Source organism: Lissotriton helveticus, chromosome 6 (assembly GCF_964261635.1).
Source record: "Lissotriton helveticus chromosome 6, aLisHel1.1, whole genome shotgun sequence".
Taxonomy (NCBI): domain Eukaryota; kingdom Metazoa; phylum Chordata; class Amphibia; order Caudata; family Salamandridae; genus Lissotriton; species Lissotriton helveticus.
Window position 1 is genome coordinate 663,671,252 of NC_136067.1, and position 16,268 is coordinate 663,687,519.

Consider the following 16,268-nt stretch of genomic DNA (forward strand, 5'->3'; position numbering starts at 1 on the left):
AGTCTTCAACAGCTTTGTGTGGACTAAGGACAAACCCAGTGGACAAAAAAATATATTTTTCCCTGAGGAAAAGGCACAAAATAAACACAAATGTGTGTGGTGAGCAACTTACGCTTCTTGCAAGTCCAGAAGTGTAAAAAAAACTAGCCCTCAAAAGATTTGGAACTCCCCTCACATCTTCCCATCAATAAGAGCCATAAGTGTTTCTATTACGCCTCAAACTCAAGAAACATACCGGTAATCACTGTGTTTTATAAGACCAAAGATCAGTCAAAATCATACATAATTTTTACCATCTTTACTGGCCTAATCTTCTTCAAAAATATTTTGCCAATGGACACACTTTTTTCCTTCACAAAAACAAGCAAATGTGTCACTATTTTTAAGATGGGGATACTATCTTGCAAAGGGAAACGTGGCTACCAAGGAGCAAACAGGCGTGTGGGCATTCACTTCTGTTTGCAGAATGTCCCACTTTGAAATGCTCACAGCCTAAGCTCAAGCAAGGAATTTACTGTTGGCAAATGCAGAAATCTGATTTTTCAAGCCTGAAACACAATCATTGTATCATTTGTTCAATGAGATCTGGTGGTCAAGATGAGCACCACATGAAGAATAAAGGACGCCTTTACACCTGGTGCAATCTGAAAAATTCAATTATTATTCAAAGTTGCATGGGCTAGTACTTAACTTTGCTGAAATTAGCAGGTGACAATTTAAAAGTGTGCTGCTGCTGCTATACTTCTCATGCAGTCCTCAGTTAAGGGCTTACAGCTGGCATGGAAATAATGCAGTTACCTCTCAACCCCTAATGGACACAACCAGAAAAATTCAGAAGAGTCAAGGAAAAAGGCTACCTAATAGTTGTTCCATTAGATTGGTCGCAAAACAAGAAAACATGTAAAATATTAAAGAAAATGCACACAAGAAGAACAAAATAACGTTTTATTTACAAAACAATCCAAATATTGGACAATGTAAACAAAATTCACAATATGTTCCCTCGAGCACTTAATGCAAGTGCTGCAGTCTATAGAACCTGTGCTGTGTCACACCCTGCCTGACCCAGAGAAAGCCGATAGTCAGTGCTCCTAAATGAAAACCTCCTGGGACCAGTCTGCTGCAACAAGACGCTTCAAAGAGACATTTTCTCTAGGAGGGAAAGTAAACTGCCTAAGCTGCTTTCCTAATGTAGGTCTATGCACAAATCAAGCCAAGCTGCCCTTTTTTCTTTACTTTTTCCTCCACACGAATTACTTTGCCAGCAAGCTATAATTACAAGAGTTAAATGTTATGAAAACGTGATTTTCTGCACTGGAAAAAATAAGCACAAAGAATTTTTTGTTTAAGTTATATTTGTGAATAGGGACTGAATACGTGAACCCTGTATTTTTTTATACTTATAGATTTAGCTTAACACCTTGTCTGTCTTTAAATTAGAGGGAGGCAAGATTTAGTTTTAAACTATGAAGAGCCATCGAACAGACAGACTTCAAAAAGTCATGGCCACTGAAATTTAGAAACATGGCAATCCTGAATGCAAGAAGAACATGCAAAAAGCTGAAAAGGTTAAATAGGAAAGGTTAATATGGGCAGGTATCGCCTTTCAAAAACTAAGTGCAGAAAACTGGAAAATATGTTTTAGTGTGTGTAATTGGATTGCTGTGGCATTTGCAAAACACTCCATTCGCACTGTGTGCCTCATGAAACAATAGGACTCAAATGTTTATGTTTAATGGCCTTAAGCCAAAGCTATCTGCAGTTTTATTGTTGGTGACCCGTATTATTCATTTTAGTAGTGGTAGCTTCCTGGTCTACCAGAACTTGTATTCAAATTCCGGACACAAAAGTTGTGGGGTCGGGGCTAGGGAGGCTTGTGGCACCTCTAGTAGAGAAAGAACAACTATATTGAAATAATGAAGAGGGTAAATCATTCCTGTCACTCGAGTCATTCCTCAATTTAGGGAGCATTGCTCGTTCTCGGCAAGTAACATGGAGCATAGATGGTAGTCACTGAAACTGGGAAAACTAAGTAAAAGCATCTCAGAGAGATGCAAAAAAAATTCCCAAAGAATTCAGTTTATGTGCTGCTACCTTAGAAGCTGCAGCTTTTTCGTTGATGGGTGACGCACAGCACACTGCAGTGAATAGTTGTGGTAGGAAAACATACCACATTACCAGCTGATCCCATTTCCCCACCCCTCCCTTCTGCTTCCGTCAAAGATCTCTGATCAGCCAAAGGCCAGCCCTCTGCATTCTAACAAACACTTCTCAAGCCAGATCTGCAGCTGAAAGAGCGAGTGCCCTGGGAAAACATCATTACCAACTGGAGTATTCCGCGAAGGAGCCCACTGGCTAGCCAGAAAGCAAACAGAGACCAAAGCAAGGCAAGGAGTCAAGGAGTTCTTGTGCAAACGTTACTAAATAGCAGTACCATGCTGGCCTGCGAGTAAGTCATAAGGTCAAAAGAAAATTCAAACTAAAACAGTGTTGATCTGGCCTCCTTCCTTGACAGTGTGGTAGGCTTTTTATTGATAGAACACCAGTTGAAGGTGGGCATTGGCCCATAATGTGAATAATAAATATAAGGGACATCAAATAAAATTTCATATTTCTTAGGAGTTTTCAAGAAACAACCACTTGAAATTATATCATTTATGTCATGTAATTCTAGATTGTCCAGCCAGATGCAGGAACATTTTATGAATTGCACATACGTATACAACGTGAAATGGGACGACAGTTGAGTGGCATTTTGTATTCTAGAAATGTAACTGTTTTTCAAGGGTTGCCTTGTGTACTTCCAAACTGCAAACTCCACCTGGAAAAAATATCGGTGTGCATTGCAGGAAAGCAGAGCTCCTAGTAACCCTTCCAGGACGGAACGCTCAGCAGTGGTCCCGGGCTTCTTTTAACCCATGCTCACATTACAGACCATGGAGGTAGTCACAACAATGGTGGGTAGAAATATATAAACGTCAGAACATTAAAGTGGAAAGCTTCAACTAGGGAAAAAGTATCCATGAATGTACTCTTGCATCCCAATTCGGCCTACAGGTGATGTAACTGCAAATCAACTACTGTGCTACAACATCCAGCTGGAAACTAAAACAACACAGCATTTTAATGCTCCAAGTGCTACATTTTATCTAGACTATAACACGTCTATGTATACATATGTACACATGATATATAAATATATACATGCTATACATACACATAGACAGTCATACAAATAAGAGCATTTCAAAACAACATTAATTTAACAAAAGCATTTATCAAAAAATAAGGCATTTCCTCCACCGTTTATTCACAGGTTTACGTTCTCCCCTTACCCCATAAAAAAAACCGTGGTCATTATTACAAATTATTATCTCTTTACTTTCAAATTTATTCTAAAGGCAACAGGCACTTTAAATAGTATATTTGTGTGCAAATACATTGTTCTAAGTGAACTTCCTCAATTGGGTATCTTAAGGTTGAAATCTTTGGTCTTCGAGTGTAAAATAGGTTTCGCAGCCATTTCTCATTGCACATTCATTCGTTATTGTGAGGAAAAAAACACTTTCGAATAGAGAAACTAAGGGCCATATTATCAAGGAAGCTGCTGTAGTTTATCGCCGCTTTACCGGCAGGAAACTGCCGATAAAGCGGCGATAATGGGCTTGATAATATGCGATTCGAATTTCAATTGAAGCCCATGTTAGATGTTCACACATCTAACCTGGGCTTCGATTGAAATTCGAATCGCATATCATCAAGCCCATTATCGCCGCTTTATCGGCAATTTCCTGCCGGTAAATCGGCGATAAACTACTGCAGCTTCCTTTATAATATGGGCCTAAATTCAATTTGCTGCTTCGGAATAACTAGATTATCCCTTATTCTTGAACAAACCTGTCTTGTTAAAGTTTTCTGCTCAAGCAATAATGTGATCATCACACTGGCCCTCTTTGAAGCTGCAAGCCCCACATCTATCTGACATGCTCTGTATAGCAACTCTCTTCCTCTGTGCCCTTGATAAACACAAGGATATTTATGGTTGGTCCCCCATAACTCTCCAAACTGTCTGCAAGTAACGCCCATCCGAGCAATTACAGCAAGGCCATAATTTAATCACATCGGGCCCTTGTTCCTTTCAGGAGGGCACTCTTTTTTTGTGGCCTACCTCTAGTGCTCTGGGTTGGATGCCAACTGGTTGTCTGCTTTTTTCAGACCAATCATGCATTTGAAAGAAAACAAATGCCTAAACCCAGCTTTGACAGCATGAGCGGACTCTCACTGCACGGAAATCAGAACCAATTCTAGGGAAAGGGTCGCCCTCTTCCACTTCCCTTTTCATTTAGATCGCCTCACACAGTGCCTTGCAGCCATTCTTAATTGCAGGGCAACCAAGTAGAGTAGGTGTGTTGCTGGCAAGCATAGACGGGCTGGACTTGGGCAATGTAGTAATTGCTAAAGTTTGCGTCCGCAACATATGGGGCAGGCTGGTAGTAGCAAGTCACATTGGCCACGTTGGGAATAATGTTCTGCTCTGCCAAGACACGAATGGCTAACGTAGTGATTAGGTTTAGTGTTTGTCTCCTCTCGTGTCCCATCAGGCAGACAGTGCTTTCATTAACCACGCTGTGCAGGGTCATCAGATAGTCATACTTCCGGTCTTCCAATCCTACAAAGTGATTCTGTAAATAGGCCTCGAGCTTCCTCTGCTGTTCCCCAATGTCTGAAAAATCAATGAAAAACCTTGAGCACATGTACCTCTGCAGAGATTTCATCTCAGTCTCTGAAGCAGCAGTGAAGCCCCTCACCAAGAGATTGCAGTACTTGAGAAGCCCACCTCCTCTTATTTCCTCAGGGTTCCTAGTGTCGATGGTCTTGTTGCAGAGGTGGTCGAAGGCCTGCTGGAAATCCCCATAGACACTCTCACCAATGATGGTGGGATGGAACGGTTCAGTCATTGGGTTCTCTGAGCATTCGTAGAAAAGCAGGAGAGAGTCAAGCTTGATCTGAAAAGAATCAACACTGAACTCAAATTGCCTCCTCAAAGAGTCCACAAACTTTAACTCCACATTTTTCCCATGGTTATTGGACAAGGAAATGAGACTCCAACGATCTGAGTCATTGCAAACTTTCACCATCTTTTGAACGTAAGCTTCCTGCAATTATAGAGAGAAAGAGAAAAAAAATAGAATTATAAGTAGTGTCTTTCTTTGAATCTCTAGGTCTTTATCTTTTCTCCTGTTTGCGGCAACCCAAACAATGTAGTCTATCACTCTTAGGCATGCTCTGATTTTGGCAGCAATCTCCTCCCCAGATGCAAGACCATATTTGATGCTGCTAATGGGTATCTGGCACCTCGAGTGGGGGCCACCTAGGCCAGTCTTAACACAGCATCAAACCATAAAGAACAGCTGGTAAAGTTAAATAGGCTCCCCTGCATTGTGTATAAATCAAACCTATGGGTTTTACCAAAGCAGCAGGCACATGCACTTGGGGGCAGATTTATGAAGGCCTTGCGCCGTTGGTGCGTCATTTTTAACATGGGAAAAAGTGACGCACCGGCGGCGCAAGGCCTTCATAAATCTGCCCCTAGGTATTTGAGCAGCAGGGCAGCTTCTGCGTGCATTGAAAAATATCTTCAACTGCTAAAAAGGTAGTTGCAAGGGTCCCTAAGAACCATTTGATTAATGAAAACCATAAGAGAGATGTGTTGTCATAACAATATATGTGTTTTTCAATAGAGTGCAAAAAAAGAAAATAAAATGTTATTTGTATACACTGTGCATGTATGAAATAAAAAAACATATTTAGAGTGCAGTGATCCAGTGTACTTTCCAGAAGCACGAGTCCCTCTTCTATTGCAATTGAACCACTTTCAAGGAGCGTATAGGTATAGACTCCTCAGCGCTGATCCAAGATGTGGTTGATGGAGTCTCAAATTAATGGCTGAAAGGGGCTTGCCCAAACAAGCCACTCACTGCCTCAAGGTGCAAAGAGTCTGCAAGACTTATACTGTACACAAGTGGTAATGATGACATAAAAATAAGACTGAGTGCCCATGAAGGCTCAAAAGTAATCACTAGTCGTTTTTGCCACTATATTAGGTTCTGCACATATCCGTGTGTGGGTGGATAGATTGGTCAGGCCGTGCCACTCTACCTTTATATTTAATGGCACAAGTGATGCATGGACGGTTGGGGGAGACATAGAAATGTGAGCGCATCTGACTTCAATCTCTCCAGGCAGAACGCACGCAGATTCCTGCATTACTGAGTCACTTCTGCCGCCCTTTATTAAACTCGGGAGGCAGATCCTATTTCAGGAAAGAAAAGATATGACGTTTCAACAAAGTGTCGAAAGCTCCTTACAGTAAGCGCATTATCCGCTTGCAGGGGGGATTAGAAATACAACATATCGCAGGAAGGCAATAAGGGAAAATGATTTTAACAGTACTGTCGTGCAACTGTGTAAATAAGTTTATATTCGACGTCACTGCGCTGCTGTCGAATGAACGCAGAAGCGTAGATTGTCTCGTTCTGAGCGCGCACCAAGAATAATTACCTTCGTGGTGGGATGAGGGGGTGGGTTGCAAGGATTCATCGGACCTTCTAGAATCGGTCCACGGTATAGCATTTTGTTCACCATCTCAATTTAGCGGGTCAACCCGCAGGTTGCGCTTACAGTCACTGACGAATTCCCAACATTGTTTACTGAAGGATGTATATTTGAAATGAGCGTACATTAAAAAATTGTCAGGGCTGCCTGTGTAAGATTCAGAAGGAAACAAGCGTCTCCGTGTATTGCACAGCCCTCTCCAGCTTCCCTCACACACATCAACGCTGTAAACTCCTACGCGCAGCTGTCTGAAAGCGTGTTGTGTACTGATGTGGAGAAGCGCACCACACAACGGGGGAGTGCACCGTCGAAGAAGCCCGGTGGGCACCGAGTTGTCAAACGTACGATTAATTAAGGCCTTCGACGTCTCAAATATCTGCCTTGTCAGTCGGTGCGCGGGGAGGGCTTACGGATGGTATGCGGTGTGGTAAAAGTCCCTGTGGGGTGGGCTGCCCTGCAAGGGCGAGCCAGTCATGAGACTGTAAACTGAAAGCAGGAGTGTGTGCACGCAGAGAGCTCTAGCTCCGCTACCTGAGATCCGCAGACCACAACCCTGTGAGAGCAATCGATGTTGTAAAGGCTGTGCAGAGTAGACTAGAAGGCGGAACATCAGTCCTGCTTTACTAGGCGTATTAACTATGGGGGTGGCTTTGGGGTCTATTAATGTATATCTGGCAATGGTGAAGAGAGCTCCGACAACTGTGTGGTATGTCGACTTAGCTCTGCCATAGAAAGGGAAGAAATGTTCGCAATGGATAGGTTTGCAATCCAGTTAATATCAGGTCATACAGTGATCGTGAGAGAAAGCACTTTTTGGTGACTGGCTCTCCTGAGAGGGTGAGAATATGTTTACCGTCTTGAATACACATCTGTTTTGAGAACTAACTCTGCTGGCAGTTGGATAGGCTACTTCCGATTCAGGGTGGTAAAGCCTACGAAGTGCGAGTGCGCTGTGGAGGTTGTGTGTGTGTGTGTGCGTGTGGGGGGGGGGGGCAAGCTCTACTACCCCTGAGCTGAGCACGGTTCTGAAGGCTTTCTGTTGTCTTGTTGATATAACGGCAGGGAAGGGTGTCATTGTGAGGGCTGGCTCTGGCAAGTGAGGGACTGATATGGTTAGGTGTTAGCTGGGAGGTCAGGCCTGCCGTCATTGCGAGTGAGTACTTGCTGTGCTGTCTCAAAGCACCGATGCTTCAGGCAGTGTGTGGGTGTCCATCCTTACCTTGAGGGTGAGTGGCGTGATCTTGTCTTTGTTGACGCCCTCGGGTAGGAAGTCCAGGAGACAGTCCAGCACCACGTCCTTGACAGTCTGGAACTCGGCCTGGCCGCGGAGCTCCGCGCAGAAGATGAGGTCCAGGTCCTTGTAGCCCAGGCCGCTCTGCTGGTGCAGGACGTGGCTGGCCGCCGAGCCGTTCAGTCGCACATCTCGCACGTGGATGCCGCGGTCCTCCAGGCGCCGCCGCACCGCCCGCACGATCTGCCTTGGCTGCAGTTCTAGGGTGGGGAAGTTTCCTCGGCCATGGATGGGGATGGTCTCGGCCAAAATTTGGTCTAGTCGTTGCACCTGCTCCCAGCTCAGGACGTTACACTGCCCACCGTCGCAATCCTCGCACTCCGGGGCTTGCCCACCCTCCGCGGGGGCACTGCCGCTCTGTTCGTCATCAGCCATGCCGAGGAGCCCCAGCAGCTCCACCGGTGCACCGTTCAGTAGCTCCTCAATACTGGCAGCTGCAGAATCCTGTTGTTCCTAAAAATAAAAGTGAACTGTCAGCGAGAGGATCACTTGAATAACGGGTACAGCCCCCCTTTCATGCTCGACGCCTGCCCCCCTGCCCCGTGCACTACCTCTCCTCAACTCGTGCTGTGTCCACACTTCATGTGCACTGCATGCACTACCCTATACACTCTATGCCACGCTCACAACCGGTTAAACGAGCAACCACTGGGTTATGGACTTCAGCGCGAAATGCACTGGTTGCATGATTAGCAGCAACTTGCAGGCCCTCCTACACCAAGGTGTGTGAACTAATATTACATTTGCGTTGTTCTCATGATAATACAGTGGAATCTCCTTATAAGCTCAACTACATTTACATTATCCCAAATGCATTGCACTCCTTGAGTGCGATGTCTAGTTTGCACACTGCCATTAAAACGGCCTAAAAACGTCATGAAATCCAAGTGGCTCGCTCGGGAAGGATTATCATATAGTCAAACGGCAGCGCGCATACACACACATCCGTGCAGCCAACACTCCTTAATGAGGATGGAAAAGCGAGACTGAGGCATATCCCATTCGGCTACAGGCTGGCCTAATCTGAGGCGCGCTCCTCACCTGGATGCTTCTGCGGCTGGAGCTCAATAGTGCCAGTTGCTACTCTCCTGCGATGCCAGTAGCAGAGTCTGATGCCGTCGCCACCGCCTCTCACTACTTTATATATGAGGTTTCCACTGCTCGACCGGGTCAGGCGTCACCACGCGCCGACACGCCCCCTCATCTACATGACCGCGCCCAGCTCGCCAACTCGGAATGCCCCGTCGGTGCCAGAGCGTCTCCCTGCTGTGGTCACGCCCACCCCTGCGTTCACGCGCAGCAGCTGCCTGAGCTCCAGGCGCTGGTCTGGTGGGCTCTGCTGGGTTCCTCTGCTAGAGGAGCAGCAGCACGGAAACGAAGGCTAATTCGACTCAACTTTCCAGGATAGCACAGATGTGCTTCTAGTGAGTGTTTGAGCAAAAAAGGTATGAGGGATATTGGAAAGAAAAACCACTTATTAATGGGATCTGAGTCTGACCTCCGGCCCTAGCCTCCTCACCAGATACGGCTATACATACTTAACTCTGAATTAGCATCGAAAGTTAATGCAGTAATATGACAAGGAGGAAGGCGATGTGGAATAACGCCTATCTATCTGGTTGCATAGTTAGTATCAAGGTACACTTTGTAATAAGGGAGCTGGACGTCGGTGAGTGACCAGAGCATGCCCCCCTCCCCCTCCCCCCCTCTCCGATGCACAAAACTTTTTTTTACATTTCTAGGAGCAAGAAAGATCCCCACCATCAAGTATAACTGGGCAGTGCGCAAACAGGGCAATGACAGGGAGCGGAGTACTGAAAGGACGCTCAGCCTCCCCCAGGTGTTGCACTTCGAGTAATGGAACGGTCCGCTGTCGCGTCTGCACCCTGTACGCAGCTGTGCTCGGCCCGGATCGTGACGTCTCCTCCTGCGTCATCAACCAATGGGCGCGCACACGGAGGTGGTGCGTCACCGCAAGCTCGCACAGCTGTCGCCTCCCCCGCTCGAGTGCTCAAGTAATGGAAGTACTAGTGTTGTCACCGATAACGCCGTGCTCCCTCTAAGCACAGTCGAAGTCGGGGGTCTCTTAACTCGCGGGGGTCTCTCTCATACGCCTCCGTCCTTCCACGATCACAAACTAGACATAACCCACCTTTCAAAATGTTGTGCGTTTCATTAACGTAATATGCTAATTGATTATCCTGTGGTATTGTACCCATCTACCTAAAATCAATTTCCTAACTTAGACAGTCGAAAGACTACTTCTTCTATGTGTTAAAACGTTTTTGTAGCTTTTCCAAGACATTAGCCTTCGCGATAACCCTTCTTCCCTACAATGTATCCACATTACCACCTAGGTTGTCAATTGAGATGAACAATCTCTCATTATTATAGTAGCATTCCGCCGCCGTTCGATTGTCCAGGGGTTTGACTTTCCGAACTATCCATATGGCAGTCGGGAATCGGATTCGATTTTGTGATGGTGTGCGGTGGGTTTTCCGAAAATCATCGCATGCTGGGATGACAAGCCTACACATTTGACAACCTGTTGGAAAAAAACGAAAGATACATTGTATAAGTCAAGTATATAGGTTAAATGTTTTTATCACCTAGTAATTCTGGCATGGGATAGTACAGACTGGGCCAACCCAGAAACTCATTATCCGCTGATACATTTGAAAAAAAATGCATGGAACGCACGGGGTCCGACAAACGCAAGCAAATGTCCGCTAATGAAACATACCGACTTGAAGCACACGATAACAATCCACTTCTTTACTGGCCTACGAGATCGAAAAAGTTCGTTAGTACGCTTCATTGATAAAGGAGTTAAGTATCGACGCTTTCGACTGTGCCAATTAGCAGTGCAGCCGAATTTAGCAGAAACAAACTCACGGAGAATACCCTTCATGTAAACAACCGCAGGCGCTCCGAGAATGAGTATCATTCAGCGCTACCACACAAACCTAAGCATGAGACAACAGCGACCCCTGCAGGACACGAAATTACGTGCTCGATCGCTGAGAAACCGAAAGGACTGAAGGAACACTGATGTATGGTGATGGAGCAAATACACGCCTCCTCAAAAGAGTGGTAGGGGCAGATTTACAAGCCCCCTCCGCCACCACTACGTCACTTTGCAGGACGTACTGATGGCGCAGGGGGCTCCTCCATATTTACAAGGAGAGGAAAAGCCACCCTGCGTGACATTTCCTCTCCTTGTAAATGCGGCCCCTTCACACGCAGCACTGTGCGTGGAAGGGGCGTTCCATGGGTGTTGCTGTGGGTGTTCCCACGCAACGCCCATGGAACAAGACGCATGCTCCAGATTTACGAGAAATCGCAAATCTGGAGATGTGTGTCAATGTTACGCCACCTAGAGGTGGGGTAGCGAGAGGTAACAAGGAGAAATGTTTTCATTTCTCCTCGTTTTTTCCTCTTTCAATGTGTGCTGCATTCTACAGCACGCATTGAAAGAGGAAAAAGCCTGTTGTGATTTTTTTTGTGTGCAAGAAGGTGCCTCTTTGTGCATAAAAACAACCTCCCAATGGCGCAGGCATCCTTGCACCATGGTGCAAGGGTGCCTGCGCCAGCGCATGGCTGCAATTTGTGCGCCAGCGTAGGGGAAGCACAGAGATGCAGCATAATTTTGTAAATTTGTCGCATCTCTGTGCTTTCCAAACTAAAGCAGCACAGCGCAGCAAAATGACTTGCTGCACCGTGCTGCGTTACTTTGTTGTAAATCTGCCCTAGAGTGTTTTGGCCGATTTAGTTTGTGAGAGATGTAATTACTTAGTACTAGATGTGGATGACTAGAGGCATCGCAATGGATTGGGAGTACAATTTCTCAAAGTGCTTGACAAGCGTGCAACGCCCATATGGCTGAAAGGGCTTCCCCCCCCCCCCCCACCTGCTGTGTGTCTTGGCCGCCCGCTGCAGCTTGAGCTTCTGTGGCATCCGGAACGCAGAATTGTAGTATGAGACGCACACGTCTCATACTACAATTCCAGAGGTCACCCTCAATTGCAGAGCTATCGGCTCCCATAACTCATGTCCCGAGTGGAAGTCGCACAAGTCTCTGCTAGGAAACGGCGCCCTCTGTATACTGAGTTACCTGCTCACTTTCAAATAACGTCTTGCTTACAGTCGGTCTGATTAACTCAATCAGACTCTTTCATCTCAACGTCTTTGAGGAGTATTATGAAGGAGAATTTTCATACCAACATGTTCGCTTAGATCCACTTACCGCGTATTCACCGTTCCAAGTTTAACACTTTAATGATCTCGCTTACACAGTATTTCTACGTCGCCTTTTAGAGTCCTGGACCCTGCCGGGTCGGAAGTATCACCAGTGGAGCGACTTCCCTAGTGACATCTCTATCCATTATAGCCCTGAGGAGTCGCGGAGGATATTCCCACATGCGACGAAACACGTGTCTGCTGTATTTCTCTTAAAAATATTAAAACACCATATTTCTCATGAACCATTTAATGAATTTTTGTCTATTCACAGGCTTTGTTTCTACTGTACAAGTGTCCACACTGACACATTGTTATTATATAATTTTGTTGTGTGCAAGGGTATCTTGTTGAGAGCTTCTGTGGCATCCACTGGGCAGTATCTTGAGTCTTATATCCGCCACACCCGAGTTTTTCACAGGACTTTAAAATACCATTTTGGAGTCTTGGTGAACTGATAAACAAGGCTTTGTTTCTTTTTTCACCTCTTCCGGTACCCCCTGGGTCCCTACTCTGCCTCTTCCTTACCTTTGTATTTTACTTTTACTGCAATAGTGAGAATGCTTTTCATGAAAAGGCATATCACCAGTAGGGATGCCACCTTTCCAAAAGAAAAATAACTGTCATTTGTTGTTTAAAGAGCCTGCAAAGGTCTTGTTTAACTATAAATAGAGATGTAAATAAAACGGTATGTATTAGTTTGTAACCAACATTTCTGTCTTAGTTTCTTTTAATTATTAGTTATGGATCATTAATGTAGCTCTAGAACACATTTAAGTGTTCGCTCGTTATATTTGCTTTTGGAAGTATGCACAGATAAGTGCTTATCAAAAACTGGGTTTAGGTGATTTTGCAGAATTTTGTATCAGCTAGGACATCAAAATACTGAGCTGACACCCCTAATCATGTGTCTGAAAGTTTATTGCAGGATCAGCACATTATTTATTTCCTCCATTCTCCGTCTCTGATTGATACCACAATTACAGTATGTTTTTTATCTGAAAACCTAAGCCAGCTGTTAATAACATGCTGAGTTACTCCAAGTGTCTGGGAATACATCCTGCATTCAGACAACTCACTCCTTGTTCGCACTGCTCACCCTGCACTCATAATGGTTACACTACACTAACTCTGCTCACCATGCACTCTCGCCATTCACACTCCTACTACCTTGCACTCACATAAGCTTACCGTGCATGCACATGACACTACTCGCCTGTCTCTTTCACCTCTCACCCTACACTCACAGCAATCATACTGCACTCACATTGTTCACCATTCACTCACGCCGTTCCCCTGCCCTCACATCGTTCATCCTCTTCTTACCCTGCGCTCACACGAGCACACTGCATTCACACCACTCACCATGCGCTCACGCTGTTCACCCTGCAGTCACACAAGAATAATCTTTCTCCTCTCACCCTACATTCACAGCGATCATACTGCACTCACATTGCTCACCATCCGCTGACGCTGTTACCCTGCCCTCACATCGTTCATCCTCCTCTTACCCTGCGCTCACAAGAGTACACTGCATTCACATCACTCACCATGCGCTCGTCCTGTTCACCCTGCAGTCACGCAAGAATACTACTCGCCCTGCATTCATTTCACACTTCACTCATGTCATACTTCACTCACCTGTCACTCTCACTGCTCGCTCTGCAATATCACTCAAACAAGCACGTTACTAACCATGCATTAATTCTTACCACCCTGGACTTTCACTCACACACAAACTCATGTAGTCAGATCACTCACTCTGCAGTCATTCCTCTCACTACTGTCACACCGTCACATTGCTCATTATGCATTCATATATGCACTCCTGTCACTCACACAGGTCACTCTTCTCTCACATGGTCACAGCACTGATCCTGCACTCACACCATGCAAACAAGCAGATCACTTACCATGGAGTCAAACCACTCACCTTGCACTTCCTCATCTCACCCTGCACTCACACGGACAAACCTCTCCACCTGCACTCATACAGACTCTCTGTTCACCATCCCTGCACATAGGACAATAGTCTGCTGGACTATCCCTATTGGGAGAGGGACACACCACCACCCTGCACTAACCCCTCTCACCATGCACTCACCAGTCACTTTCACAGATCACCCTTCACTCTCATTGCACCACTCATCCTGCATCTACACCGCTCATACCACCCTCCTCTCACTCTGCACACACTCCTCTAACCCGACACTCACATGGGCCGTCCTCTCACATTGTATTCATGCAGCTCACCTAACACTCACATTGACACATTTTCACCCTACACTCACACCACTCATGCTACACAAACTTACACTATTCACCATCACCAAGCACTTACATGAGCACACCTCTTACTCGGCACATATAAACATGACACAACTCTCATGAATATACACATATATCTACAAAGGCACCCACAGAATACATGCTCTTTCTTTTCATAGTACTAGATGCCTGCTTTATCCCAACTGTAACCACAAGGCTGGTGCAAGAGGGTAGAGTGGACTGAGGGTGTGGGATAACACGAAGCGGGAGAATAGGGATGAGTCTTTGGTGTATGGTGCTGGATTGCGGATCTTGTGACACCTTTAGCCAGTCCTGCCTTTCCATTCACCACAGTAATACATTCCAGGAAATGTATAAAAAAAAATTACATTGTAAGTAGGGTCTGAAATCCCCAAAATGCAAAGTGTTACTGGATAAAATCAATCGTTGCCAAAGAAGTCAAGCATTTCATAAGATCAGATGGATGCTTTGATAGGATTACATTATTCATTTTAGGCACATCCCCTATGGAGATGCACTAAATTCCTTGATTTTAAAGAACAACTTTATTTTGGCAGCTGTTATGGCTGCCACAGAGAACAGTGACCTTCCAACATTTATGAGTAGTTCTAAAGGGAGTACAATAGACTTTTTTAAAAATATCCCCTAAACTGGTACCCTCCCTTATGGGCTTTAACATCATAACTACATGTATAAGTGACCATAATCCTCTTAAATTAGCATTAAACCATCATATATTAAAACCACCAAAGGGTAACTATCAAAAATAAAATATTCTAAGAATCAATCAATCATGCCATTTGTATAGCGCACTACTCACCCGGGAGGGTCTCAAGGCGCTTGGGGGGAGGGGTATGCTACTGCTCGAACAGCCAGGCCTTGAGTTGTTTCCTGAAGGCGAGATGGTCCTGGGTCAGCCGAAGGTGGATGGGGAGGGAGTTCCAAGTCTTGGCAGCCAGGTAAGAGAAGGATCTTCCTCCGGCGGTGGCTCTTCGGATGCGTGGTACGGCTGCGAGGGCGAGGCTGGTGGACCGTAGCTGGCGGGTGGGCGTGTAGAAGGTCAGGCGGTCGTCAAGGTACTTGGGGCCTAGGTCGTGGAGAGACTTGTGTGCGTGGGTGAGGAGCCAGAACGTGATCCTCTTGTCGACGGGGAGCCAGTGCAGGTTCCTCAGGTGGCTGGAGATGTGGCTGCGTCGGGGGACATCCAGCATGAGTCGGGCGGAGGCGTTCTGGATGCGCTGGAGTCTTTTCTGTAGCTTGGCTGTGGTTTCGGCGTAGAGGGCGTTTCCGTAGTCCAGTCAGCTGGTGACGAGTGCCTGGGTGACAGTCTTCCTGGTCTCGGTCGGGATCCGGAGAAGATCTTGCGAAGCATACGCAGGGTGTTGAAGCACGATGAGGAGACGGCGTTGACTTGTCTGGTCATCGAGAGGGAGGGGTCCAGGATGAAGCCCAGGTTGCGTGCGTGGTCGGTTGGCTTGGGTGCGGTGCCCAGGGCTGGGGGCCACCAGGAGTCGTCCCAGGCGGAGGGCGAAGATCCCAGGATGAGGACTTCCGTCTTGTCCGAGTTCAGTTTCAGGCGGCTGTCCTTCATCCACTCGGCGACGTCTTTCATCCCTTCGTGTAGGCAGGTTCTGGCGGTGTGGGGGTCTCTGGTGAGGGAGAGGATCAGCTGGGTGTCGTCGGCGTAAGAGATGATGTTGAGGTTGTGCTGGCGTGCGATGGCTGCAAGAGGTTTCATGTAGATGTTGAAGAGGGTGGGGCTGAGTGAAGATCCTTGCGAGACGCCGCAGATGACTTCGGTGGCCTCGGAGCGAAACGGGGGGAGGCGGACTCT

At 46.2% G+C, this 16,268-nt stretch overlaps 1 protein-coding gene across 1 annotated transcript; it reads right to left on the reverse strand.

The window, feature by feature from the left end:
• Nucleotides 1–931: 931 nt before the first annotated feature.
• TENT5A (terminal nucleotidyltransferase 5A) lies at nt 932–10,451 on the reverse strand. The gene is made up of 3 exons (XM_078648124.1): nt 8,948–10,451; nt 7,835–8,359; nt 932–5,156 (listed from the first exon to the last, which is right to left on the reverse strand). The coding sequence occupies exons 2-3, from the start codon at nt 8,279–8,281 to the stop codon at nt 4,377–4,379; spliced, it is 1,227 nt and encodes a 408-aa protein (XP_078504250.1). The 5' UTR covers nt 8,282–8,359; nt 8,948–10,451; the 3' UTR covers nt 932–4,376.
• Nucleotides 10,452–16,268: the final 5,817 nt, after the last annotated feature.

Bases quoted from the DNA above. Each gene is read 5' to 3' on its own strand.
- TENT5A (XM_078648124.1), bottom strand. From the start codon at position 8,281: ATGGCTGATGACGAACAGAGCGGCAGTGCCCCCGCGGAGGGTGGGCAA. The intron at 5,157-7,834 runs GTAAGGATGGAC...CTATAATTGCAG, and splicing joins TCACGCCACTCACCCTCAAG to GAAGCTTACGTTCAAAAGAT.